The sequence below is a fragment of the Heloderma suspectum genome, chromosome 16, assembly GCF_057233095.1.
Source record: "Heloderma suspectum isolate Gila_16-S chromosome 16, 16-S_ref, whole genome shotgun sequence".
Taxonomy (NCBI): domain Eukaryota; kingdom Metazoa; phylum Chordata; class Lepidosauria; order Squamata; family Helodermatidae; genus Heloderma; species Heloderma suspectum.
The window spans coordinates 8,320,251-8,346,897 of record NC_139473.1 but is presented as its reverse complement, the minus strand read 5'-3'; the positions used below and the strand labels follow the sequence as shown (position 1 = coordinate 8,346,897).

Genomic DNA, 26,647 nt, shown 5'->3' with positions numbered 1-26,647 from the left:
CTCATTTCACATGCTAGCAAGGTGATGCTCAAAATCCTACAAGCTAGGCTTCAGCAGTATGCGAACCGAGAACTACCGGAAGTACGAGCTGGGTTTCGAAGAGGCAGAGGAACTAGAGATCAAATCGCCAACATTCACTGGATCATGAAGAAAGCAAGAGAATTCCAGAAAAATGTCTATTTCTGCTTCATTGACTACGCTAAAGCCTTTGATTGTGTGGATCACAACAAACAGTGGCAAATTCTTAAAGTGATGGGAGTACCAGACCACCTTACCTGTCTCCTGAGAAACCTGTACGAGGGTCAAGAAGCAACAGTAAGAACCAGACATGGAACAACCGAGTTGTTCAAAATTGGGAAAGGAGTACGACAAGGCTGCATATTGTCACCCTGCTTATTTAACTTATATGCAGAGTACATCATGAGAAATGCCGGGTTGGATGAATCAGAGGTCGGAATTAAGATTGCTGGGAGAATTGTCAACAACCTCCGATATGCAGACGATACCACCCTAATGGCAGAAAGTGAAGAGGATCTCAAGAGCCTCTTGTTGAGGGTGAAAGAGGAGAGTGCAAAAGCTGGTTTGAAACTCAACATTAAAAAAACTAAGATCATGGCATCCGGCCCCATCACTTCCTGGCAGTGACAGATTTTACTTTCTTGGGCTCCAAGATCACCGCAGACGGTGACTGTAGCCATGAAATTAAAAGACGCTTGCTCCTTGGGAGGAAAGCTATGGCAAACCTAGACAGCATAGTAAGAAGCAGAGACATCACCTTGCCGACAGAGGTCCGTCTAATCAAAGCTATGGTTTTCCCATTAGTAATGTATGGCTGTGAGAGCTGGACTATAAGGAAGGCTGAGCGCCGAAGAATTGATGCTTTCGAACTGTGGTGCTGGAGAAGACTCTTACGAGTCCCCTGGACTGCAAGGAGGTCAAATCAGGCAATCCTAAAGGAAATCAACCCTGAGTGCTCATTGGAAGGACAGATACTGAAACTGAAGCTCCCAATATTTTGGCCACCTAATGCGAAGAGAAAACTCTCTGGAAAAGACCCTGATGCTGGGAAAGACTGAAGGCAAAAGGAGAAGGGGACGGCAGGGGATGAGATGGCTAGATAGCATCACCGATGCAATGAATATGAACTTGAGCACACTCCAGGAGAGAGCGGAGGACAGGAAGGCCTGGCGTGCTATGGTCCATGGGGTCACGAAGAGTCGGACACGACTGAACGACTGAACAACAACAACAAGGAGTTAGGTTAACTGTAGGTTATTTAACCCATGATTAACCTATAGACAGCATGACACGCCAGGCTCACTCTGGGTTGTTTACGGTTTATAGTAGAGTTATGCAAGGGTTGTTTAACCCTTGAATAGCCGACAGTGGCCAGGTTTGGATAACATGCTGCAACTCCATCAGGGGTTATGTATTCATATTGGTGGCCACATTATGAATGAGCCCAGTGTGTTATATGAACTGGCACATTGTGTCTGGGTTTGGACGTCACATAGCAACCCCTGATTGGCCCGATCAGGGGGTTGAATATTCAGAAAGGTTGTGGAACACGCCTGGCACAGCAAATTATGGATTAATTAACCCTGGATTTGCTGCCATTATGTATGAATGGCTGACCCGGTAGATTAAAATGTAAAAACTCCCATTATAAATCATGTAATTTCCTAAAAGCCATATTTCTGGCATGTTGAAACAAAGGTCTCCACCTATCCATCACCAGTATGTATTTCATTATGTATTCTTCAAGGCTATAGATGTAACCATCTCAAATCAATTCCAGATTTTCTTAATCTGTTCAATTCTCCTAGGCTTTTGGTTACTCTTCCATAATCTAGCAAACCCAATGTTCTTACATTTGGAGTTGCATATAAAGCTGGCTTGTTTGTCTAGCTGAATAACCATTTCATGTAATTCAATAAGCATAGCTATGGTTTAGGCCCCTATTTTAATTGAACAATTAACTCTGATTTCTTTAACCAATGGCAGCCATATTCACGTTTCTCTAATGCGTAGATCCGGTCAGTGCTGGCTCCAGGTTTTTGAGGGCTCCTGAACAAAACACCCTCCATGGGCCCTCTTCCTCAGGGAGTCCGCCTTCTCGCCGCCATGGTCACCAGCTGCCCTTGCTCCTCCTCCTCTTCCTCATCATGGCTGCCGCTTGCTTGCTGGACAGTCAGAGAGCCAGCGAGCAAGTCAGCAGTGACATCTCCTGCTCTGCTCCTCACCACCTCCGTTGCCTGGGCCAGAGCGAGAGGCAGCGGTTGCAATGATGAGGAAGAGGAGCAGCTCCGGCAGGCTCTTGTCAGCGGGCCCCCACTCGGGTGTGGGCCCTTGGCAGGTGCCCAGCCATGCCTGCCCTTGACACTGGCCCTGGATCCGATGATGGTCCTAGCTTTATTAGGCTTCCTGAATTCATCTGTACTGTAGTTTGAATGAGTATAACTATGGCCTATTGAACGGCAGCCCTCTTCAGCTACAAGCCCAGAACTAAGTGTGCAACCATACTTAGAATACTGTGTACAATTCTGGTCACCACACCTAATGTAGAGTTGGAAAAAGGGCAGGAAAGGGCAACTAAAATGTTCAAGGGGCTGGAGCAATTCCCCCATGAGGGACGAATAGAACTGTTGGGATTGTTTAGCTTGGAAAAAGGGTGAGTGAGGGGGAACACAATAGAGATCTACAAAAGTATGCGTGGTGTGGAGAATGTGGATAGGGAAACATTTTTCTCCCTCTGTCAAAATATTAGAACTCAATGGGGTCCTCCCATGAAGCTGATTGGTGGGAGATTCAGGACAGAGAAAAGGAAGGACGCCTTCACACAGTGCAGAGTCAAATTATGGAATTTGCTGCCACAAGACGTAGAGATGGCCACCAATTTGGATGGCTTTAAAAGGGGGTTAGACAAATACCTGGAGGATAAGGCTATCAATGGCTTTTAGCCCTGATGGCCATATGCTACTCCAGTATCAGAGGCAATCTGCCTGTGTACACCAGTTGCTGGGGAACATGGGTGGGAGGGTGCTGTTGCTTTCATGTCCTGCTTGTGGGCTTCCCGTGGGCAGCTGGCTGGCCACTGTGTGAACCGAATGCTGGACTAGGTGGACCCTTGGTCTGATCCAGCAGGGCTCTTCTGTTGTTCTTCTATACAAATGAGTAACTGAGTAACAGTTTGGCCCCTCAACAAGGGTGGTGATGGCAGGAGAGGCAAGTGAGCAGTCTTCGGGGAAGCCAAACTTATGACCTCGTCTTCTCGTCCCAGTGGAGGGCAGCTAGGAAATGTCAGAAGCTGCCTTATACTGAGTGGGTCCTTTGATCCCCCTAGCGCAGAATGGTCTACCGCAGTGGCAGGCAACCTGGTGCCCTCTGGATTTTCTTAGACTGCAACTCCCGTCATCCCCTGCCAGAATGCCCAATGATCAGGGGTTATGGGGGTTGTAGTCTGAAACATCTGGAGAACATCTACTCTACATTGACTGGCAGTAGCTCTACCTGAAGATCTCAGGGACTGAACCTGGGACCTTGTGGTTTTCTCATGCACAGCTGGCTGGCCACTGTGTGAACGGAATGCTGGACTAGATGGACCCTTGGCCTGATCCAGCAGGGTTCTTCCGATGTTCTTCTATACAAATGGATAAACTGAGTGACAGTTTGGCCCCTCAACAAGGGCGGCGATGGCAGGAGAGGCCAGCGCGCATTCTTAGGGGAAGCCAAACTTATGGCCTCGTCCCCTCTCACTCCCAGGTCATGAAGATGGTGATGGCGCTCACTGCGGTGGAGTCGGGCTGCATCCATTACGTGAAGCGCCCCGGCACCGCCCTTGACCCAGGCTGCGTGATTGCCAAGCTGCAGCTGGATGACCCGAGTCGGGTTCAGCAGGTGCGTTCCAAAGTTCCGTCGAGACGTGCAGAGCCTCAGGTCTGGGACCCCCAGAAGGCTATGCCCCCTCCCCAAGCCATCAGTTACTGGTTGGCTTCCCAGCGCTGGTGCAGTTTCCCCCCTTTTCCAAAGGCCGAAATGCCTCTCCTACGTCCTAGTTACTGGCAGTAAAAGGGCTGCCTCTGGTATAGTCAGGAAGACCAGCTGTGGCCAATTGCAAGATGGCAGCAGGCCAGAAAAGAGTAGAGAAGAGAGACCTGTGGGCCAAGGAGCCAAGAGAACTGGGGAATGAGGCGGGGACAAGGTCAGGGAATGGAGTCTGGGCGACGTGCAGGAAGTGTGTACAGGAGCAGGGGAGAGCAGCAACCGATCCCTTACAGAGGTGGGGTGGAACTGCTACAGGTCTAGGAAGTCTGTGATTTTTCACGGGAAAAGAAGTGGCTCAGAGGCTCCCAGAAGGCCCTGTTTCAAGATCCCCCATAGCTGGCAGTCTTGATGCTCACTGTGGCACTTGTGTGACACACCTGGACCTGATTCTCCAGACAACTCTTCCAGCGTGTGATGTTGCAGATCAAGCCATGGAACAAATCATCATTATTTCCCCCTTCCCCTGGCATAATTACGTCTCTTTTTTACATCCCCAAGGCTGAACTCCACATGGGTGCCTTGCCGAAGATTCAGAGCACGGCACTCCGAGGCGAGAAGCTCCATCGTGTCTTTCATTATGTTCTCGACAACCTGGTGAATGTGATGAATGGGTACTGCCTGCCGGAGCCCTTCTTTAATAGCAAGGTACCGCTGGCTACTTTCCCCTTCGGTTGCGGAATGAAACGGCGGCTCTAAAACGTTGTGCAGAAGCTGCCGTCTGTTCTCAAATATTTCTCTCGCCACAATTACATCTGTTGGAATAAGTGTTGCGTATCTTGCTTTTCTTTGTCATGTGCCATTTGCAAATTGGATGTGTGTGTGTGTGTGTATGCTTGCAAGAATTTAAAGTTGGTGTGGGGAGGCGGGAGAGGGTTTTTTTTGTGGGCATTGAGAATAGTCCCTGAGAGAGATCACCAGTCTTTAAAAAAATAAATTTATTTATTATGTTTTTAATCCACCCAGTAATAAACATTCTCTGGGCAGATTACAAACAGGTTCCCAGAGTGCCTTGCTCTGGGAACCATGACAGTTAAGCAGGTTTTGGAACCAGTTTTAATTTGTAGTGTAAACATAGCCTTAGTGATCAAAATAATTTTCCTCCCTCCTCCATCCCCAATTTTGGGAGGAGACTATAGCTGAGTGGTAGAGCCCCTGCTTTCCATGCAGAAGGCCCCAGGTTCTATCCCCAGCATCTCCATGTAGGGCTGGAAGACTCCTGCCTGAAACTCTGGAGAGCTGCTGCCAGCCAGTGACCTGGGCTGCACAATCACTGCTGCCCACCATGGCTAATTTAAGCCATGGTGGGCTGTGACGTGTACTGGGTAGTTTTTGAATATTCAAGCTGCGGCTTGTTGTGTCATGCAAACCTGGGGACTGTGGGTTATGTGAGGGTTAGAGAGCATTACCCATGGTATGTTGTTTAACCCTTGCATCACCCATGGTCCCTGGATTCGTACAACACAACAAATCATGGCTGTGGCTTGAATATTCAGAATGGCCACCGGCACACGCCACAGCTAGGATGTCCATCGCTGGGAAATCCAGGTGTTTTTTTACTCAACGGAGTTCAATGGCAAGTATGACTTGATTTGCATTTGCATCCTGACCTGTGGGCTTCTCCCCAGACTGGGGGAACTTTTTTCTTGCATTTTTTCGCAGCTTCTGCAATTTGCGCAAATTCCTCACCAGTCTGCAAATTCCTCAGCAATTCGTGCAAATTGGAGAACCTCTGGAGTGAAAACTGCAACATGCCCAGAAAATCCGCGAACTGGCCCGACTTGCGGTAGGGAACTGAAACAAAGGAAAACCCGAACCTAGAAACTCCACACCCAAATAGATTTCTCCGACATCCCTAGCTACAGTGAACAGCCCCTCCTTTGATGATACAAGCTGAGAAGGACCCATGGTCTGACTCCGTATTAGGCAGAGTCCTATGTTCCTAATTTTTAAAAACAAAACAATATTTTTCCTTTTTCTCTAACACAGGTGAAGGACTGGGTAGAACGGTTAATGAAGACCCTGCGGGACCCCTCCTTGCCTCTCCTGGAACTTCAGGATATCATGACTAGCGTCTCTGGGCGGATCCCCCCCAATGTGGAAAAGTCCATAAAAAAGGAGATGGCCCAGTATGCCAGCAACATCACATCTGTCCTCTGTCAGTTTCCTAGCCAGCAGGTGGGGAGCGTCTCTCCTTGGGACCCTTGTGGAAGATGGAAGTGGTTTTTGGCCTCGGTTGTTGGGTGGAAAATCTTTCAAGGCTGCATCCAAGGCAGCAAGTGCTCAAAACTGTGAATGCCAAAAATATATCAAATTTTGCCCTGCAAGTAAACCAGATTCTGCACAAAAGATATCCGAATTCTACAGTAGGGTTAAATTATTTGAAGGATCTCCTTCCTCTTTAAGAATCTTCCTGTTCATTGAGGTAGTTTCCTAAGGTCCTGCTCCGAGTAACCACAACTTTGGAGATTAAGTAGGTGGCAAACACAAATAGGGTCTTTTTTGTGGTGGCTCCCTTGTCTGCAAAACACCCTCCTCAGAAACATCTACCTGATGCTTCTTCCTCTTCTTTTTTTTAAACTTATAGTCTACAAATATGCAGAATGTAGATAGGTATAGTATTAACAAACAATGATCACTTTAGACGTTTAGACACTTTAGATCACATTAATTACAAATTAAAAAGTATCACCAATTGATAAAAATCTTGCTAGAAAAATCTTAATTCTGTAGATGTACAGATATACAATAATAGTACTAACAGAAATCCTATTTTGCAACATTTCAGCAAGAACCTAATCCCAACTCCATTACTGAAAAATCTTCTAATCTTGAAATATGACTTCCAAGAATCTTTCCCTTTCATTCTTTCAATATTCCATTCTGTTGTTTAACTTATTTGTATGTAGCTTTCCCAGTACTTAATGTGATTGCATATTATCTTATGCTGTATTGTTCTAGATGAACGTGACAAAGATAGGCCATTCCGTGCATCTGTTATCTCTGTCTTCCTTCTCTTAGGGCACAATCCTGTGCATGTTTAGACAGAAAAAAGGCCTAGAATTCCCAGCATGCCCCAGCCAGAACCTGGCTGGGGAATGCTGAGAGTTGTGGGGACATTTTTCTGTCTAAACATGCATGGGATTGCACCCTTCAGTTCTCGAGGTTAATGTAGGGTTAGCCAAATCTTCCATTCTTTAGGTGCCAGGTGAGGACTCTTTTCATTTTCCTGAGCAATTGGTTAATGCGATAATGATGTCATTTTGCTACTTCTTCCATTTTGTTGCGGTTTTAAAAATGTGCCCTGTTATTGCTTTTATGTGATTTTTTAAAAGAGCGTGTTAGATCAGTTCATAAACTGCCTCGAGCAACATGTTTTGTGAGATAAAAGGCAGGATAAAACTATATTTTTAATTTTTTTCTTTTCAAATGATGTTAATTTGCATATAAATGCTTACTTTGCACAATGTTTTCTGCTATTCATAGGGTAGGGCAAGGAGCTAAGCATAAAGTTTGTCCTGTTGAGTCCCACGTCTCCCTCTTCCTTCCATCCCCAATCACAGTTTTGGAAATTACAACACACCTTTGCAATCTTTAAGCGCTAGAAAGCTGCATTTAAAAAAGGAAAGGAAAAAGCCCTGGGATGTGTGCATAGTCGCAGAGTTGTGCATCCATGCAAGTTTCAGATTCTCGCTGTTGATTTTTTGCTTGCATGGAAACTCCATCAAGTTCAATACCTCCCAGCCCCTTTTTATTGCTCTTTTCCCTCCGGTAGATCGCCAATATCTTGGACAGTCACGCGGCTACCCTGAATCGTAAATCAGAGCGTGAGGTCTTCTTCATGAACACCCAGAGTATTGTACAGCTGGTACAGAGGTGAGTCAGCGTGTTGAGAAACTGACACTGGCCAAACTTGAAACAGAGCGCCAGCAGAGTGTTTTTAGTTTGGGATCCAAGCCCCAAAAGCCAATGCAGAGAAGGTAAAGCTGCGAAGACACCATGAAACAGAATTGTGACATCTGCTGCAAAATCTGGTGGAGCTGCTGGACTCTGAGGAAATTCACTTTATCATAAAAGCTGATTCTAGCCTTAATGGCCGCAGAGAAGTCACGTGCACAACATGAGGGTAGTTAATAAGCCACAGTTAAGCACCCTGCACATGCCTGTTGCGTGCTGTCCCAATTTACCTAATTACCCTTGCTGAGTGTGACTTGTCATGATGTCTAAACCTGGTGAGGGTGGGTGGCTGGGGCGGTTAACAACCCACTCAGAACCCTTTATTAACCACCGTCGTGTTGTGCGAACTGGCCCAGTGTGTGTTGGCAGGATGAAAAAAAAAAACACCCTAGCAAATGAAGAACTTGGCAGTGTGTGCATGTCTTGCAGCAGAACCATCTGACCATGAGGACTAGCAGCTTCTCTCGTCTCACTTGGGGGGGGGTGTTGCAGGTACCGTAGCGGCATCCGAGGGCACATGAAGACTGTGGTGATGGACTTGCTTCGGCAGTACCTGAAGGTGGAAACCCAGTTCCAACATGGTGAGTCTTGTGCAACTTCAGGATTTGAATTTCTGGGTGGGGGTGGAGGAGGGAATGTCCAATGTGCGCGAAACGAGTGCAGCATGGCTACTTGTTTACCAGCAGCTTTCCCCAGATTGGTGCCTCCAGATATGTTGGACTGCAACTCCCATCATTCATATGGCTGGAAACTATGGGAGTTGCAGTCCAACACATCTGGAGGATGTATGGTTGGCAGAAGCTAATTCATGGTAAGGCTGGAGGTGTTGCAATAAGATGTCTGGCCACCAGATGGCAGATGATGATGATGATATTTATATCCCACCTTTTCCCCAATACTGGGACTCAAGCTGGCTTTACCACATTAAAACTTATACACTTAAAACCTATAAATAGAAATATAAATACAAGTGTACAAAAGTTTAAAATATAATTAAATCATCAATATTAAAATTGTAAAAATATCAAAACATTAAAAGACAACAAGAAAAATAGTACCCATCCATCATATCTTCACAGGTCCCCGACTAGTTATCCCCAAAGTCCTGCTGGAACAAAAAAGTTTTTACATGCATACGAAAGCATATCAAGGAGGGTGCCACTCTCGCCTCCCTGGGAAGGGAGTTCCAGAGCCTTGGGGCAGCCACCGAAAAGGCCCTCTCCCGCGTTCCCACCAGGCATGCCTGTGATGGTGGCGAGAAGGGCTTCCCCTGAAGATGTCAGGGCATGAGTAGGCTCATAGGGCAGAATACGGTCTTTCAGATAACCTGGACCAGAGCCCTATAGGGCTTTATAGGACATAACCAGCACTTTGAATTGTGCCCGGAAACAGACTAGGAGCCAGTGAAGCTGTTTTAGCAGGGGAGTTGTATGCTCCCTGTAACCAGCCCCAGTCAGCAGTCTGGCAGCAGCTCTTTGAAGCAGCTGAAGTTTCTGAACACTCTTCTGAGGCAGCCCCACGTAGAGTGTGTTACAGTAATCCAAATGGGATGTAAGTAAGGCATGTGTCACTGTGGCCAAGTCAGACATCTCAAGGAACGGGCGAAGCTGGTGCACTCGCTTTAACTTTACAAATGCACTCCTGGCCACCGCTGAAACCTGGGCATCCAGGCTCAGGGCTGAATCCAGAAGTACACCCAAGCTGCGAACCTGTGTCTTCAGGGGGAGTGTGACTCCATTTAGCACAAGCTGTCTCCCTATTCCCTGATCTATCTTTCGACTGACCAGGAGCACCTCTGTCTTGTCTGGATTAAGCTTCAATTTGTTTGCCCTCATCCAGTCCATTACTGCTGACAGACACCGGTTCAGCACCCCAACAGCTTCCTTGGAATTAGAGGGAAAGGAAAAGTAGAGTTGGGTGTCATCAGCGTACTGGTGACACCGAACCCCAAAACTCCAGACAACCTCTCCCAGTGGTTTCATGTATATGTTAAATAGCATGGGGGACAAAACAGAACCCTGAGGGACTCCACAAGCCAATGGCCAGGGAGTCGAACAGAAGTCCCCCAGGACCACCTTCTGGGTCCATCACTCCAAGAAGGAATGGAGCCACTGCAAAACAGTGCCTTCACGTCCCATCCCAGCGAGGCAGCCCAGAAGGATGCTGTGGTTGATGGTATCGAAAGCTGCTAAGAGGTCCAGCAGAACCAACAGGGACACACTCTACCCGGCGTAGGTCATCCACCAAGGTGACCAAAGCTGTTTCTGTCCCATAACCAGGTCTGAAGCCAGATTGAAATGGATCTAGATAATCTGTCTCATCCAGGAATCCCTGGAGTTGGGAGGCCACCACGCACTCCAATATTTTGTCCAAAACTGGAATATTGGAGACACGCCAATAATTTGCTTTTTGCTAATATTTAAGTTAAAGCCACTCTACTTTCTGGGCAAGAATTGACAGACTTCGCCCCTTGGAGGTGTCCATCTTAATTGCTGACAGGACGCATGGTTTAGACAAGAGTTAATCTCCCGCCCGGAATAAATCAAGAGACCTGTTCCATTAAGTTCACAGCACATCTGACATGCAATATCAGGCAGGGTTCTTTTGATCCTTCTCCCAGAATGACTCAGGTTACCTCTTGCATTCATGTCTGGTCCACCCGTTGCCCCTGGGCTGTGGCAGAATGAGCACCTGTCTTCGAGGCATGTATTCCTTCTCTTCTTTGGCATTTCAACTGAGTTGGTTTTTTTTTTTTTTTGCTATGTTAACACATAAGAACATAAGAAGCTGCGTTATTTCAAGTTATTTATCTATCTACTTTCGCTAGGAGTGGCTTTCCAGAGTTTCAGGTGGCGGTCTTTCCTGCTTCCTGAGCCTTTCAGGGCACAATCCTATAAGTGTTTAGACAGAAAGCCCTACAACTCCCAGCATGCCTCAGCCAGCCATGCTGGCTGGGGCATGCTGGGAGTTGTAGGACATTTTCTGTCTAAACATGCATAGGATTTCACCTTAGCTAGCTCTCTCTCTCTTTCTCTCTTTCCCATTCACAAGATTTGTTATGGGGGTAGAAAAATATCCCACAACACCAAAAAGTTTAGATGGAAAAAAAGTTCTACAACTCCCAGCATTCCTCAGCCAACATGGCTGGCTGGGGAATGCTGGGAGTAGTATGACAATTTCCTGTGTAAATGCACATAGGCTTGTGCCTTTAATCAGAGATGCTGCTGGGGATTCAACCTGGGATCTTCTGCATGCAAAGTATGTGCTCTACTATCGAGCTGTGTTTCTCTAAAGATAAAATGAGGTTCCGGTCCTCATGGTTCTAAATAACCCAGGACCTTCTACATGCAGAGTATGTGATCTACCATTGAGCTGTGTTTCCCTAATGATAAAGTATGATTCTAGTCCTCATGGTTCTAGATAACCTGGGACTTTCTGCATGCAAATTATGTGCTCTACCATGGAGTTACGTTCCCTTAAGATAAAATAAGATTCCAGTCCTCATGGTTTTAAATAGCCTGGGACCTTCTGCATGCAAAGTATGTGCTCTGCCATGCCAAGCCTCCCTAAATTCTTTGCATTACAATGCGGAACAATATATTGTTGCTGGGGAAACTCATTGCTGCTGTGAGGATTGAAGCTGAGCTCAGAGGGAACAGGGAATTCTGAGGCGGTTGGCAGATGACGTCAGCATCCCCGGTAATAAAAAGATCCTGGTGCTTCAATGCTGTACGCCCTGATGCTGCTATAGCACTGGTCCCTCCCCAAACTCCTTTCATACCTCAGAGTATTGCAAATAAAAATAAGCCCCTCAATTCATGTCAAGTGAGAATAGGCAAAACGTTTGTGGCTGCAAATCCGGCGATACTCTTTGATTTTATTTTTATTTTTTTTTAAGTGGGGGAAAACTGGACAAAATCCCTGATATTTTTCAAATCTTTCCGTATTGCGGATGACCACCGGATGGCAGTAATGCACTACACAGCTCGAAATTCTGTTTGTAGAAAATACCGCTGCCTTCTGGTACACCTTGCTAACCTGCCCCTTTCTTTTTTTGAAAACTGGGAGATCAATTTCCACTCCTATTTCAGTGCTACAGATGACCTTGTAATGGAAAACCTTGCTTTCTGGCACTCTTAAGGAGCCGTGATGGGTAGCAGCCAGGCTGAGGAGCTAGATAGGTGGTTTTCAGATTTGTTTTACCCCCAAAGCCCACTTCCCACAAGTATTTGTGTGTAAAGGAACCTCTGTTTGCTGCAGAACTCACTTGGCTGTGCTCTGAAGGTGACAGTCAGGAGCTGCAGGGACTAGAACTGAGAACTCTCAGATCTGTGTACTCATCACAAATGTGATAAGCTACCAGCCTCCTCATGCACAGGAAGGACTATAAAGATTTCCTGTTCAGGTTGGAATTTAATTTCTCAGGGGCCACGTTCCAGTGGTGGGTGGGGCTGAAAGCAAAAGGAGCACCCCCCCCCCAAATACCCCAAATGCCCCAAATACCAGCATGTGTTAGCTTAAAGCTCTCAGTGCCAGGAACTAAGCCTTAGGAGAGGCATTTCAACCTTTTAGAATGGGGAAAAATCTGCACAAAAGCTGGGAGACTACCAAACAATTGATGCTTAGGGAAAATGGGGTACGGTCGGGGGAAAGGAGTATGAACATCTGGGGAATTCCGGAGGGCCGGATTTGTCCCCCAGGAGGACCTGAGGATCCTCAGCCTTGGCTTAGGCAATAGCAGTTATCCCTGGCTTTTGACTCCTGGCTTTGTCATTTGACTTTTGACTCCTGGCTTTTGACTCCTGGCTTTTGACTCCTGGCTTTGTCTCTTGGCTTTTGACTCCTGGCTTGTGATACCTGATTCCTGACTTTTAGCTCTGAGAATTCCCAACCCTGATCTGAGAATTCCCAACCCTGATCTAGAGCAGAAATTAGTCTCTCAACACTCGCCTTACACTGCGCATTGCAGGGGAAGATGGATAATGGTTGACTGCTGATTGAGCTGTCTTTCAGAGAAGCTTGCCTGCCATTACTGTTTTTATTTCATTAAAGTAAGCTCCTGAAGAACCCCAGAAACAGATGGCAGTATCCAACGGTGGCATTCCGTTAGCACGAATGGTGTTGCACTAGTGGAAACTAGGTTCTGAACTATGCGCAAGAGAAGAATCCCACCAAAGTTACGTTTACGAAGGTGCGGTTGTGCAAGTGGTTGTACATTATGCTTGCGCAACCCATTGTGCAACAGGTTATGCAATTCCTTGTGCAACTGGTTGTGCAAGTGTAATGGGCAACCTCTTGCACAACAGAAACATTCAGCGGAGCTCCACTAGTGCTGTTTGAGTTTGCAGAATGACACCGTTGAATACTGTCCAGAGTTTGCGGTGGGGCGGTGGGGGGCAGGGATGGGATGGGATAAGAAGCAAATGAGGTAGACCTTGCACTGTTAAATGACATTAAAAATGTCAGAACCCAAGGAGGCATGGCATATTCCCCTGAAGTTGTGGAATGCTGAAGGAAAATACTTTCCCACTGGCGCCTGGGAAAGCATGTACTGTTTGTTAGCATGTTGCAGAGGGAGCCCAGTCACTGGTAGGAGCACCTGCCTTGCGGGCAGAAGTACCCAAGTTTGGCCTCCTGTTGAAAGGATTTGGGATCAGGTAATAGGAAAGTACTTCTCTCTTCCCGAGACTAAGGTTGTCCATCATCGGGAGATCCGGACCTTTTTGGGCTCGCCAGATTTCCATGGTGCCCCCAGCTCTGCTTGCATTTGCGAGATGTGATGCGGGTTTTTCTTGAAATCTGGGACCTTTTTCATTTTTAAAAAACAAATTGGTAAATAGAAATTTGCAGAAATGTGTGGTTGCGATTTGTGCAAATTATGCAAATTACATCTGTGATTTGTTCAAATTTCTATTTACATTTAAAAAATCCCTGGAAGATCTGTGAGCTGGCTCAACTCAATGTAGATCGAGTTGGGCCGGTTCATGGGGAAATGAGCCAGAGTCTGGGGGGGCTTTGATGAGCTCTACCCCCCAGATGAATTCCTCGGACATCCCTCCCCAAGCCCCTGGAGACCTGTACCAGTGCTATGGACAAGGGCGGTCTAAATGGCCAAGTAATCTTCTCTGGTAATTAGCCAGCTTCCTATAATAAAGCATCCTCGTTTGAGTACTAGTATATATATGCATTGGTGATGTGGAACCTCCGGCTATAGGCCTAATGTGGCCCTCGGACATTCTCCATCTGGCCTGTGGAGCCTCCTTGGGTTCCTTCAGGGGGCGGGGCTTGAGGAATATCCGTGCATTTACCTCCAATCTGAGATATATTATACCAGTTAAACCCCTTTCAGCCTGAAGATGGAATTCAGCTTCTCTCAGGGGCCGCATTCTGTTAATGAGTGGGGCTGAAGGTGAAAGGGGCGGGGCCTAAAATACCAGCGTGTTTTAGCTTATGCTGTTACGGCCAGTGACTGAGCCTCAGAAGAAGCATTTCAGCCTTTTAGAACAAGGGGAAAATGTGCAAAAGCTGGGAAACACCAAAGGATCGGAGGGAAAGGGGCTGGGGCCAGGAGAAGTGGGGGTGGCTGACTGGGGTAGCCCAGAGGGCTGTTTGGGGACCCCTGGTGGTTCAGATTTGGCCCATGGCTCAACAGCCCTATGATATAGCTTGGTTTGCTTTCTACCCACAGGTCACTATGATAAGTGTGTCTTTGCCCTTCGGGAAGAGAACAAAAGTGACATGAACACCGTCCTGAACTACATCTTCTCTCACGCTCAAGTCACCAAGAAGAACCTTCTTGTGACGATGCTCATTGTAAGTCAGGCTCTTGAGGGCATTCGAGGGTTTTGTTTCATTGGGCTCTTCCTAACGAATTCGGAATGCCAGAGGTTCCAATCTCAGGGTTATTGTCCCAAGATCTACTATGCCCGCTGGTTTGGTTGAGGATGTTGGGAGGAAGGGTACAGTATCCAGTTTGAACTGGTATGCTGTCCATTGCTTCACTTGAGTTATTTGCTCTTGAGGAGCCCTATTACACAACGCACCTTCTGTCTGTACGGATTTTGGCCTGACCTAAGGTACAGTTCACGACTGCAGCACTACCACTGCATGGATATATAGTAGAAAAAGCAGCTCTCTCCAATCTGGAGCCCACTGCAACTTGGAGTACTACTCCCATCAGCCCCATCCATCATGAGAGTCATGGATGAGGTGTGTTCTAGTCAAAAACATCTGGAGGGCACCAGGTTGGGGAAGTCTGGTAAAAAGAAATAGGGAGTGAGTCCCCAAATGCATGTTTGGGCCAAAGGTGGTCTCTGGTCTGCAAAAATTGAAGACTGCTGGTCTGTATGGGGGCACAGTTGGATTAGATCAGCCTTCAACCTGGTGCTCTCCAGATGTTTTCGACCAGCCAGCATGGCCAATGGTCAGGAATTCTGGGAGTTGTAGTTTAAAATGTCTGGAGGGCACCAGGTTGTTCCTGTTTCTTTGAGCAAGGGCTTACACTTTGCGGCTTTTGTGGCTCATTCCAGTTGTACATTTCTATGAACTAGGACCCATATATGGAATCTTTTTTAGTTTACTGCGTGTTATAGCTGTATGTTACAGCTTTGAAACTGATAGTAGGCTTAGCAGCAGTTTTAACAGCGAGGTGTTTTCGAAAGCACTGGGCTTTCGAAATGGGCTAGTTTTCTTGCGGTTTCTGTCATATGTACACGAACACACATGTGCACATGTGTGAATCTATACCCCCACCAGCACCCCAAAATCATGTTCCTGTAGCTTGTTTTTCCCTGACAAGTACAACAAAGGGCTCAAATGCCAAAGCTGCAAATGCAACACATGTTGCGGAGTTCTAATAAAGTGCAAATTGCCATCTACAAAACTCCTTGCATGGCTAGAAACCTTTATCTTCTCTAAGAACCTCTTGCTTAAAGATGAGTTTGGGGTTTTTTGCTATAACAATCCTAGATCAGCCATTGATTTTAGTTCTTCTCCACCCCTTTAGAAGTAGAGTGAAAAATGGCAATTCACTTCACTCCCCCCCCCCATCCTAAAAGATGGGGAGAAGTTTGACTAATTTAAAATAACACTTGAGCAAAGAAAAAAATGCCTTTTTATAGGGCACGTGGGAGAGTTAACACCAAGATTGATGGCATCAATCATTGTCTGTGTCATGCTTTCAAAGACGCTAATTAATGGAGTTGGGCTACCCAAGCTGCTAGCCCCTGTCGCTTTTTTTTTTTTTGCTAAAGACTTTGTGGATTCCTGTCTCTAAAAATAGATTACGAAACCAAAAATTAAAAACAATACACCCCTGTCTCTCTTTCTCATCCTCTAAGAACAGCTGACAAGTAACATCTACCCAAACTGCCACCAGCTTCCTTAAATACTAATTTGTAAGGTATAAGGACCTTGCTTTCTCTCTCTCTCTCTCTCTCTCTTTCGACCCCTCCATTTCACCTCCCCCCTTCCCCTTTTTCCTTCCTTTTCTTTTTTGGCGGTGTGATTGTAAGTAACGCTTGCCTTAAGAATCTCATTATTTGAACACGGAGCCATATTTCCTCTGAGAATTCTGGAGTAGCTTTGAGCCGGGGCTGTTCATTTCTCAAGCAATCATGCCGGCATGATGGAGAGAGAAAATGGCAGCTGTTCGCGGCTCAGGCCTTCAATTTTCTTCAGAGTCCAGTCACTCAAGTGTGTAATTACATGGGGGGTGCCGGGGAGGCGTTAGGCCTTGTCAAAGAAGCCGTTTGAGGCACCGCTCGCCTCCTTTTGCCAATCAGGGGCAAGCCCGAGCCGATGGGACGCTGCCACCCGGCTTTGTTTTTCTGTGGTGGTTTGATGATTTCTTTGTGCGAGGAAGGGGCTTTAAACTCCCCCCCTCCTCTCCCCATGCTTCCTTTTTTGGAGGTTCACCTGTGCCAGTCCTGAGGGCTTTTCGAAGTGAGAAGGAATTGGACTTGCTCTCTCCCTGATTGGGAAGTGGGCCAGGCCCATCAGAAGAGCACAGGTTGATCAGAACAAGGGTCCCGCTGACCCAGTGTTCTGGTTCCGATGGTGCCCAGCCAGACGCCTCTTGGAAGCCCAAAAGGAAGGCCAGGGCCAGGGGTTTGAGAGCCCTTAAAAAGGCACTCGCAATGGCCCTTCTCCCTCAGGGCGTCTGCCTTCTCACCGCCATTGTCGCATGAGCTACTCTTGCTCCTCATCCTCTCTCTCATAATTACTGCCACCTGCTTGCTTGACAGGCAGAGAACCAGGGAGCAAACGGGAAGCACCACCTCTCCTGCTCCTCCTCCTCCTCCTCCTCACCACCACCGCTGTCTGGGCCAGAGCGAGAGGCAGGCGAACAAGCAGGCTGCAGTGGTGAAGAGGAGGGGCAACTCCAGGGGGCTGTTGTGCGTGGGGCCCTGCTGGGGTGTGGGCCCTGGGCAGGTGCCCAACCATGCCGACAGTTGACGCCCACCCTGAGGAAGGCATCATTCTGACTGGCCCTCCCATCTCCTGTTTGCCCACAGGATCTGGAAATCAGAGGTACAATGTTGCTGTGCGGCGTACTCCTGTTCAGGCTGCCAGCCAATCAGCCATACCCTTTTCCAGAATGTTCCATTGCATTCCCCCTCCCTTTTCTGTTTTCCCCCAAACAATCACTAAGCATTCTGCAGCCATTGAGCATGCATTGGTCTGTTTTGGTGTTTCTCCCCACCTTTTAATTCCCCCCGCCCCCTTGAGGATTTTTTTTTTTTAATGTCTTGGGACACCCAAGCTTATTGAGATCTCCATCTTGTCTGTGCCATTCCAGCAATGTAAGCGTCCACTCTCAGAGACTGAGCTTCTCCAACTGGGATCCATCCCAGGGTTTGAACTACAGCTCCCATTGTTCCTGACTGTGCTAGCTGTTGCTGATGGGAGTTGCAGACCAAAGCATCTGGAGGGAACCAGATACTTAAAAAAAAAAAAAGGCTCACCCTGTAAAAAATGACAACAACACCTCGCTGTTTTAAAGAAAACACCACCTATTCTGGGAAGCTGTAATATTCTCCGTAGTATCCTCCCCAATTAAAAAAAAAGCTTAAGGTCACTTTCTTCCCTTGTCACATTTATTTATATCGTATTATTTATTTGACCTATATCCTGCTCTCTTCCATGGGCTCAGAGCAACTGAACAGCATCTTTGCCCCCCTAAATATTATTAGTCCTATTCTCAGGGGATCACAGTCTAAGGCAATTGAATATTTGGGGGAGGGGGGGGGAATAGAAGAGTTCCAACGAAACAAAAATGGCATTATGAACACAAAATCTATCATGCCTTGTCATTTCTAAAGTTCAGAGGTGAGTGTGGATCCTTATGAAGCCAGAATGGAACCATTTATGTGCCAGGGGACTTGGGGGATCCCCGAAGTTTGCAGAAATACAAACAACTCTTCATGGGGGGAAAACCCGTAAGGGGTGAGTGGGGGAAACCCCTAAACGGCTGCGTGAGGAGTGAGGATGCTCAGTGATCACAGCTGACTGGGGGAGGTGGAGGGTGGGAGGAAAACTGGGGAGAGGGGAGGAATTGTATATCCTGCATATGGGTGGAGGAGGAACACTCCATGCTGCAAAATTTAGTTGCAGTTGTTGTTAAAACAACAACTATCAGATTAACCCCCCCACCATACCACCCCATAAATAACCAGTCCAAAGACAATACTTTTTGCAGACAGTTGCTTGTTCAGTGTCTACTTCAGCCTTCCCTAACCTGGTGCCTCCAGATGTGTTGCACTGCAACATGCCATTGGCCATGCTGGCTGGGAATTATGGGAGTTTGTGGTCCAGCACATCTGGGAGGGGCTCCACTTTGCAGGAGTCTGGCCTACTTGTTAACCAGGTGCTGCAGACTTCAAGTGGGAAGGTATGTGGGTTCTCCAGAGCTCTGCCCAGCAGATACATAGAGAATGAGTTCCATGCCCTCGAATTCTCCCCTCTCCAGCCACAGTACCAGCTGTCCACGGCAACCTCGGAAGAGATGCTGCAGAGCAGGCTGAACTGGTAGTAGCCAAGCAGAGCACTGCTTTTCCCATCTTGATTTCGGTGGACGGCTGTGTCTTTTGTCTATTTTGAGAGTGGCCACTCCGCTCTTGGCTGCCTCCATACCACTCGGGCCTATTCACTTTGTCGTTCTCCTCTCCTCCTCCTCCTCCAGGACCAGCTGTGTGGCCGAGATCCCACCTTGACAGACGAGCTCATTAATATTCTGACAGATCTGACCCAGCTCAGTAAGACCACCAATGCCAAGGTGGCACTACGGGCCCGACAGGTAAGGGGGTGTTCTTTCCATCCTGGGCACTGGATACAGGTTGACCTCTGTTGACATCACAGCAAGACTGCTGTATGTTTGCCCTGCTCCCAGTGGCCAGGGCTCACAGGGGTGCGGTGACAGCACTTTTTTATTAGCAGGGGCGCTGCTGTCATTCCCCCACCCTGACTTCCCTGTTCCCTCTGAGCTCTGCTGCAGTCCTCATAGGAGCCACGGGGGCGAGGGGATACATTTTCCCAGCAACAATATATAATTCCCTGTTGTAGTGCAAAGTATTTGGGGGTGCCTTGGTCTTGAATTAAGATTAGCTATGTTGGAGAAATCCGCAACGGAATCAAATACGTTCGGATTTCTATGAATCCGACCCACAGAGTCCTCAACGGACCAGCTATTCCTGAGTTGCATGGATTCCGCAAACTTGTGAACTGTTTTGCTTTAAAAAAAAATAATTCTGGAATTATACACAATTTATTTATTTATTACATTAATTTAGTCATAGAAAAAACTGTAAAATTAAACAACCCACCAGATGAAAATGCGCATTTCTTCCATAGGCGAAATCATGAAAATATGGATTTGGGGGGGTTTGCGGAGTTTGGTGGGGAGGTTTGCGCGTTTCTGCAAGTGCAAACCTGTTTTTAGTAGCACGGCTCATCCCTGCCACAGGTGCATATACAGGCACAAAAGGTTTAACTGGCAGTTGTTCCTCTTTGCGAACAATTATTCACGCCCCTTTTTTATCCTTCTCCTCTTAGCCTAGCAAAAAGGTTCAGTCCTTTCCCCCCTGTATATTTTTTGTATAGAAAATAATTTTTGTAAAGGCCAGAATTGTGGAAGAGTGTGCTTTCCACACCTGTAAGGATTTTTTTAAAAAAAATTTAACTCGCTCTTCAGCTGACATGTCTCCCTGTGTGGCATACGTAAAACCAATTCGATTTGATAAGTGCATTCGATGAAATCAATAATGATTGATCAAAGTTTAAAAGTGGAGCAATTAACCATGATGGAGAGCAGTGCTACAGCCAAGATGGAAAAGGTTTTTCAAATCCACCATAGAATAAATACTATGTTAAAAGCAAATAAAAGCTTTCACCAAATGGGGATTAGGCAAATTCATGGAGGATAAAGGCTGTCGATGGCGACTGGTCAGGAAGGCTACATGCCACTGATTATATTACCCCAAAGACTAACATTTCTGTCTGCATTTGGTGCTTACAAATCATTAGCAGCTACAGTTGCTCTTTGCCTGTCTCTCTGTGTATGTTTAATTGTAATTTGTATTTTTTGAAATATTATAAATCACCTTGTGAGGGCAGTGTGTCCTGAAAGGCGGCTTAAAAAAAGAATTTAAATAAATAGATTATACACAAATGTATGAAAACAATAAACATCCCAAACTCCAATGCTTAAAACAGCAGAATGCAGAGAAGCCAACCTGAACCAGTATAGGGTGTACGTAAAACACCAAAAACCCACCTGACGTGCCTGGGAGATTAGAATTTTTTGCCTAGTGAGTAAAAGGGAAGTGGCTTTCCCTGGTGAGGGAGTTCCAAAGACAGGGGAAGCAGAGCCATTCCACCAGCCCTGCTGAAAAACTCCATAATTTCCCCCCTCTTCCCTCCCCATTCCTTTTTCCTTGTGTGTCGTGTCTCTTTAGATTGTAAACCTGTGGGCAGAGACTGTCTTGTTTTACTGATTGTGTGCAAGCCTCTCTGGGAGCCCTTTTGGCAGAGGAGCGGGATAAAAATACTTTACATAAATAAATGAATAATAAACAGTGCTGTGTTGCAACCCAAAATGCCTTTTCCCCAGTCACCATCCACCTTGCTTCTGATGGCAAGGGCATGTGGAGATTCTTATTAGTGTGGTGTTTTTCTACCCTGCCTTTCAGGACGGAGTCAGCCTAATCGTGCTTCCCTGTTTTCTCTTGGGGCCTCCGTTTACCTCCACCTCCTCTGTTTCCCCTCTGTCGAATTTTAGATTGTAAGCTTCCTCAGTCCAGGGACCTGTCCCCTGTAAAGCACCAGGCACATCGATGGTGCTATATAAATAATAAATACATTATTTTTGAAAGCCTCAGTGAAGCAACTTATAATTAAAGCATTTAAAACAAAACTCACAACAATTCGCTGCCGGTCCATTTCCGAGCCCAGTTCAAGGTGTTGCTGCTTACCTATAAAGTGGGGCCGTTCGACCTCATTCACTCCAAGGGCTGAGTCCCATTCCAGAGATGCTCTTGGAGGGCTGCATTCCTGTGGTGGGTGGGGCAGAAGGCAAAAGGGGGCAGGGCTGAAAATACTGAAAAATACCAGTGTATTTAGCTTTCAGCTCTTGCTGCCAGCCACTAAGTCTTAATAAGCCTAAGCTTCAATGTCCATTAAAAATACTAAAACATCATAAAACAAGTAAAACATCAGTACAGACCGTAACCCCCAAAACCTATGTATAAAAAGCCTTCAGATGCCTGGGAGGAGAAGAAAGTCTTGACCTGGCGTCAAAAAGATGACGATGCTGGCACCAGGCAAGAGAGTATTCCACAATTGGGCTTGGCAGGGGGGCACCAAGAAGGCCCTCTCCTTTGTTGTCACCTTCTGAACTTCCCTCGGAGGTGGTATTCGGAGGAGAGCCTCATATGTCGATCATAGCATATAGGTAGGTTTGTATTGGCAGAGGAGCTCCGTCAGGTATTTTGGTCCCAAGACATGCAAGGCTTTATAGCTCAAAACCAGCACCTTGAATTGGGTTCAGCAATGTATAGGCCACCAGTGCAGCCAGGCCAGTGTTATATGCTTTGACCGTCTGACTTCTGTTATCAGTCTGGCTGCCGCATTTTGCACTAGCAAAATGTGTATAATAGGAAAACTGCACAAAAAACTGCGTACACATTTTCATCCCCCCGCCCCCCAACCCTCTCAAATTTCGGGATGAACCAAACTTAAGACTGGAACATGGAGAAATGGAGAGAAACCAAAATGGATAGATTTGTCCACCCTTAGCACTATTCAAGCAACATCAGGCCTGGGACCCTTGGAAGAAAGCAGGATGCATCCCCCAGATTTCAGCAGGAGAAATGATTTGCGGGTTGTAAAGAGGAGGCAGTGGTGTCTGTTTGCGGCTCCCCGGGATTGATGGAAATACTTGCCCCCCCCCCCCCGACTTGAAATAAAACCTTAATTTGTGTCCTTTCTCCCTCCCCCCAAACGAGGATACCCATCTTGGATTGCAATTTAAATACTAGATGCACACCTGGGAAGCGCTCTCTCTCTTTAAGCCCATCTTGGTTGCTTGTGGCTTGACTATATAATTAAAGTAGTGAGGGAAAAAAAGGCTGAGAAGGATCTAATTGTCTCACAATAATTCTACACCCCTGGAAGCCTGCCTTTCTTCCCCTGCGCCTCCCCTTTTGCTACCCTGCTCTGCACTCTCCCGATTTCCATTCCAAAAGTCTTCTAGCAGGGAAGCTGGCCATTTTGTGGGGGTGGGCAGCGGGACGGGTGGTAAAATCCCTGCTTTCCCTTTTTTTTAATTCCAGTGCATGAGCATTGAAAACAACTGGGTGTTTGAAGCCGCTCGCTGACCTTTTCTGCCTTCCTCCGAATTGCTGTCTCTGTCCTTGAACTATTCAGAGTTACTGAACCTCTCAGTGGCACGCTGGGGCTGCTGGCGCTCTGGCGGATGTCTTTATCCTGCTGCCGTTGGCATCGTGGTGGCCTCCTCCCCTGCCCACCTTCCCGCTGGCTGTAGGCTCTCCATGCTTGACAAGGGCAGTGAGGGCAGGGGCTTAATTGTCAAAATCAGAGTTGGTATCTCTCTTATTTAGCGCTCCTTCCTCTAAAATCGTAGAGAGTTTTTGAAAGCCTCCCAATAACCACACATCACAGATTGGGGATTGTAACTCCCCCCCCCTCTCAGTAGCAGAACTTGGCTCACAGTCCTTTTTACATAAAAATTCACTGCTGGCTTCCCCCATCCTGAGCTTTCTTTGTTTTAGCACACTGATTTTTGGGGGGTGGGGGGAGAGCCTTTCTGTTGCTATTGTTTATCAAAATGGGAGCAGTAAGCCCTTGCAAATCAGCCAGAGATCTTAAGCTACCTTCTGCTCACCCACAAGGAATATGATAAGCTTTTACCAAAAGCACTATCATTTTTTTCCTTTCCTTTTTTCTCTTCTTTTTCTTCTCCTCCTCCTCATCTCCTTCACCATCAAAGTGATCCTTTTTTGAAGTATGTGGTTGGATCCATTTTATAGATGGGGAAACTGAGCTGCAGAGAGCTGCCTTATACTATTCTTTTTTCTCTTCCTCTTCCTTCCTCTTTTTCTCCTTCTCTGCCGTCTTTTCCTCATCCTCCATTATTATTTATTGTCATTTCCTTCATCATCAATACAGTCCCTCTTTGGAGCCATTTTACAGATGGGGGAACTGAGGTGCTACCTTGCCTTATGGATCCCTCGTATATTTACAGCTGAGCAGGGTCTTGAACCAAGATTTAAAGTTCTGCTGTCGAGCCTCCTTGTTGGCCCTCAGCACTGTGAGCCTTTTGTCTCCATAGGTCCTCATAGCTTCCCACTTGCCGTCGTATGAACTGCGTCACAACCAGGTGGAATCCATCTTCCTGTCAGCCATCGATATGTACGGGCACCAGTTCTGCATAGAGAACCTCCAGGTATGGGTGTTTATAGGTAATCCTTTTTCTTTAACCTGAATTTTCTTAAACCTTTTTTCAGATACTCCAACAGCATAAAATCAGTACATAAACGAAACAGAGCAGAGAGACAAAAGAATCTATGCTGGCTACATGTGTATTATGTATGATTGGGGAATGACCCCCAAGTAAAAATAAAAGTAACAGCAATTGCCTACCCCTGTTCTAGGTCCCCCAAGCATCGGCCATGTCTCTTGGGTGTACTGTAGGAAGCTGCCTTATACTGAGCCAAACCATTCGTCTGCCTAGCTCGGTATTGTCTGCAAGAAGGGTGTAGAACTCCCGGCCGGGAGGCTTAATCTGTCCTGTGGAGCCTCCTTGGAGGATAAGCCCCGCCCTCTGGAGGATTCCCCCATTATCTCTGATTGGAGATAACAGTGGGGATGTAAGTGGCAAAGGACTCCTCACTGATTGGCAGCGGCTGTCCAGGGTTTCAGGCAGGAGTCTGTCCTAGCCCTACCTGGAAATGCTTGGGATTTGAACCTGTTACATTCTCCATGCGAAGCACGTGCTCTACCACACAGAGTTGGGGCTATGGACATGTTGATTAGCAAACAGTAGTGCCCCCATCTATAAAAGCGTTTTGCCTTTTGTGAAGACTGCTATCCTGGTCCTCCTTAACCTTCTTTTCTCTAACATGTTGTTTCCCAAACATTGTCTTTCCCCCCTGAATTAAATAGTGGTGTTACACTTCAGTCATGTAGCTAGAAAAAAGCTTGCCTTTATAGCAAGGGTGGGCTGCTGGTGGCCCTCCAGATGTTTTGGCCCTCAGCTCACCATTGGCTATTTTAGGATGCAATCCTATGCATGTTTAGACAGAAGGAAGTCCTACAACTCCCATACTGGCTGAGGAATGCTGAGAGTTGTAGGACTTTTTCTGTCTAAATATGCATAGGATTGTGCCCTTAATTTATTTTTGTATTTAATAGATTTATATACCACTGTCCATATTTCAAGATATCTCTTAAGTGGTTTACAAGGAAATTAAAAACATGAAAATACATCAGGATATACATTCAAATACATAATACTAAAACATTCATACAAAACGTTAATAAAAACATTAAAACCAATTTAAAACCACTACGACACACAATTACAAACAAACGGACTGGGCCACACACTTGCTCAGGGAAGGCCTCGGTAAAGAAATGGGCCTTTAAGTGGTGTTTAAAATGGGCCTTTAACTGGTGCTGTGCTGGCTGATGGGAGTTGTAGGCCAAACACCAAAACATCTGGAGGACCACAAATTGGCCACCCCTGTCGAGTGTGAAAGAATAAGAGTGGTAAAGAGAACCTTCCCCCACCCCCAGGTTATCATTCTGTATTGCTCCCGGTTGGAAGAAGGCAAGCTCACTCCTGTTTACCTCCTCTTCTAGAAACTCATTCTTTCGGAGACGTCCATCTTTGATGTGCTCCCAAACTTCTTCTATCACAGCAATCAAGTGGTACGGATGGCAGCTCTGGAGGTAGGTGTCCTCTCATTTGAAAAGCATTTGAACAAATGTTTTCTCTTGCTTCTGGGATGTGGTTTCCTTCGCCCCTCCTCCCCCAAGCATGTAATATAGTCAACTTTTCAAAGATCAAGTAAAGGCCGTGTCCTTGCTGCGCTTTTAAAAGAATAAAATTGGCACCAAGCTCTGCTCCAAGTGGTTTCGCTTTGTGATCTGTATTGTGTTTTGTGACACGTACTACATTATTGCAAATGAAGCAAACTATGCATGTATTCCCTAATCTTGCATAACTTGTTTTTCTGTACTCAGTTGTGGGGAAAAGGAAAGGAAAGGTTCCTCCTGTGCAAGCACCGGGTCGTTACTGACCCCTAGAGGGACGCTGCTTGTGATTGCTGGCTTTGTTTTTTTTCTTTCTGCACAAAAATCCGTACATAATTTCCATATATATTTTTCCAAATGTAAGCCTCAATTATGCACATCCTTGAAATGCATGCATTCTTCTCCTATGGATGAAAGCATATCTGTCTGCATATTTCAAAAGTATGCATCTTTTCGTGCGTATTTTTCACATGTTTGCATGCTATTAAATGCTTTTTTTTTTTGGTCTGTGAATGACGTTTGGAAATGTACGGCCTTCGACCGCAGATCATGTCTCAGTCCAGAAAGCGTGAACTGGGTGAATCGTAGAATCCTAGAACAGTAGGGTTGGAAGGGCCTATAAGACCATCGAGTTCAACCCCCTGCTCAATGCAGGAATCTTGATCAAAAATGAACTGAAATTTTATCATACATCCCTACCCTTTATACCATTTGCTGGAGAACATGAGCAGGAGGGCGCTATTGCATTCATGTCCTGCTTCTCGGTTCTTGTTGGGGGATCTGTTTGATCTCTGTGGAAACAGAATGCTGGACTAGAGAGGCCTTCAGTCTGATCCAGCAGTGATCTTCTGATATTCTCCCTCCACAGCAAAGCTTTGCTCCCAGCATATAACAAGCAAGGAAGTGCAGGTGGTTGCTGGGCTCTAGAAAATGCTAAGTTTGTTAGTAAAGGGGAAGACAGCATCATTTCTAGACAAACAACCCCCCGACCCAAAGAGGCAAACCCCACAAAGTGCTGAAGAAAAAGGTACAATTTATTTGTAGAAGCGTGCACATTCTCGGTTGTTGCACTTCATGTGTTTCAAGCATAACCGCT

General features: G+C 46.5%; 1 protein-coding gene and 1 long non-coding RNA gene across 4 annotated transcripts in view; one reads left to right on the top strand and one right to left on the bottom strand.

The window, feature by feature from the left end:
• ACACA (acetyl-CoA carboxylase alpha) overlaps positions 1 to 26,647 on the top strand; it is a 264,931-nt gene that overhangs the window by 104,039 nt on the left and 134,245 nt on the right. For all 3 annotated transcript variants that reach the window (XM_084822406.1, XM_084822405.1, XM_084822407.1), the window contains 9 exons: positions 3,763 to 3,897; positions 4,543 to 4,689; positions 6,031 to 6,219; positions 7,817 to 7,917; positions 8,491 to 8,579; positions 14,687 to 14,811; positions 19,181 to 19,294; positions 23,846 to 23,959; positions 25,378 to 25,467. In XM_084822406.1, coding sequence (XP_084678532.1) covers positions 3,763 to 3,897; positions 4,543 to 4,689; positions 6,031 to 6,219; positions 7,817 to 7,917; positions 8,491 to 8,579; positions 14,687 to 14,811; positions 19,181 to 19,294; positions 23,846 to 23,959; positions 25,378 to 25,467 — 1,104 coding nt within the window. The remainder of the gene's footprint in view (positions 1 to 3,762; positions 3,898 to 4,542; positions 4,690 to 6,030; positions 6,220 to 7,816; positions 7,918 to 8,490; positions 8,580 to 14,686; positions 14,812 to 19,180; positions 19,295 to 23,845; positions 23,960 to 25,377; positions 25,468 to 26,647) is intronic.
• Positions 7,440 to 25,630, bottom strand: LOC146334926 (uncharacterized). Its single transcript, XR_014786099.1, has 4 exons — positions 25,366 to 25,630; positions 21,468 to 21,546; positions 10,634 to 10,757; positions 7,440 to 8,551 (listed from the first exon to the last, which is right to left on the bottom strand). It is a non-coding gene; the product is annotated as an uncharacterized LOC146334926 (long non-coding RNA).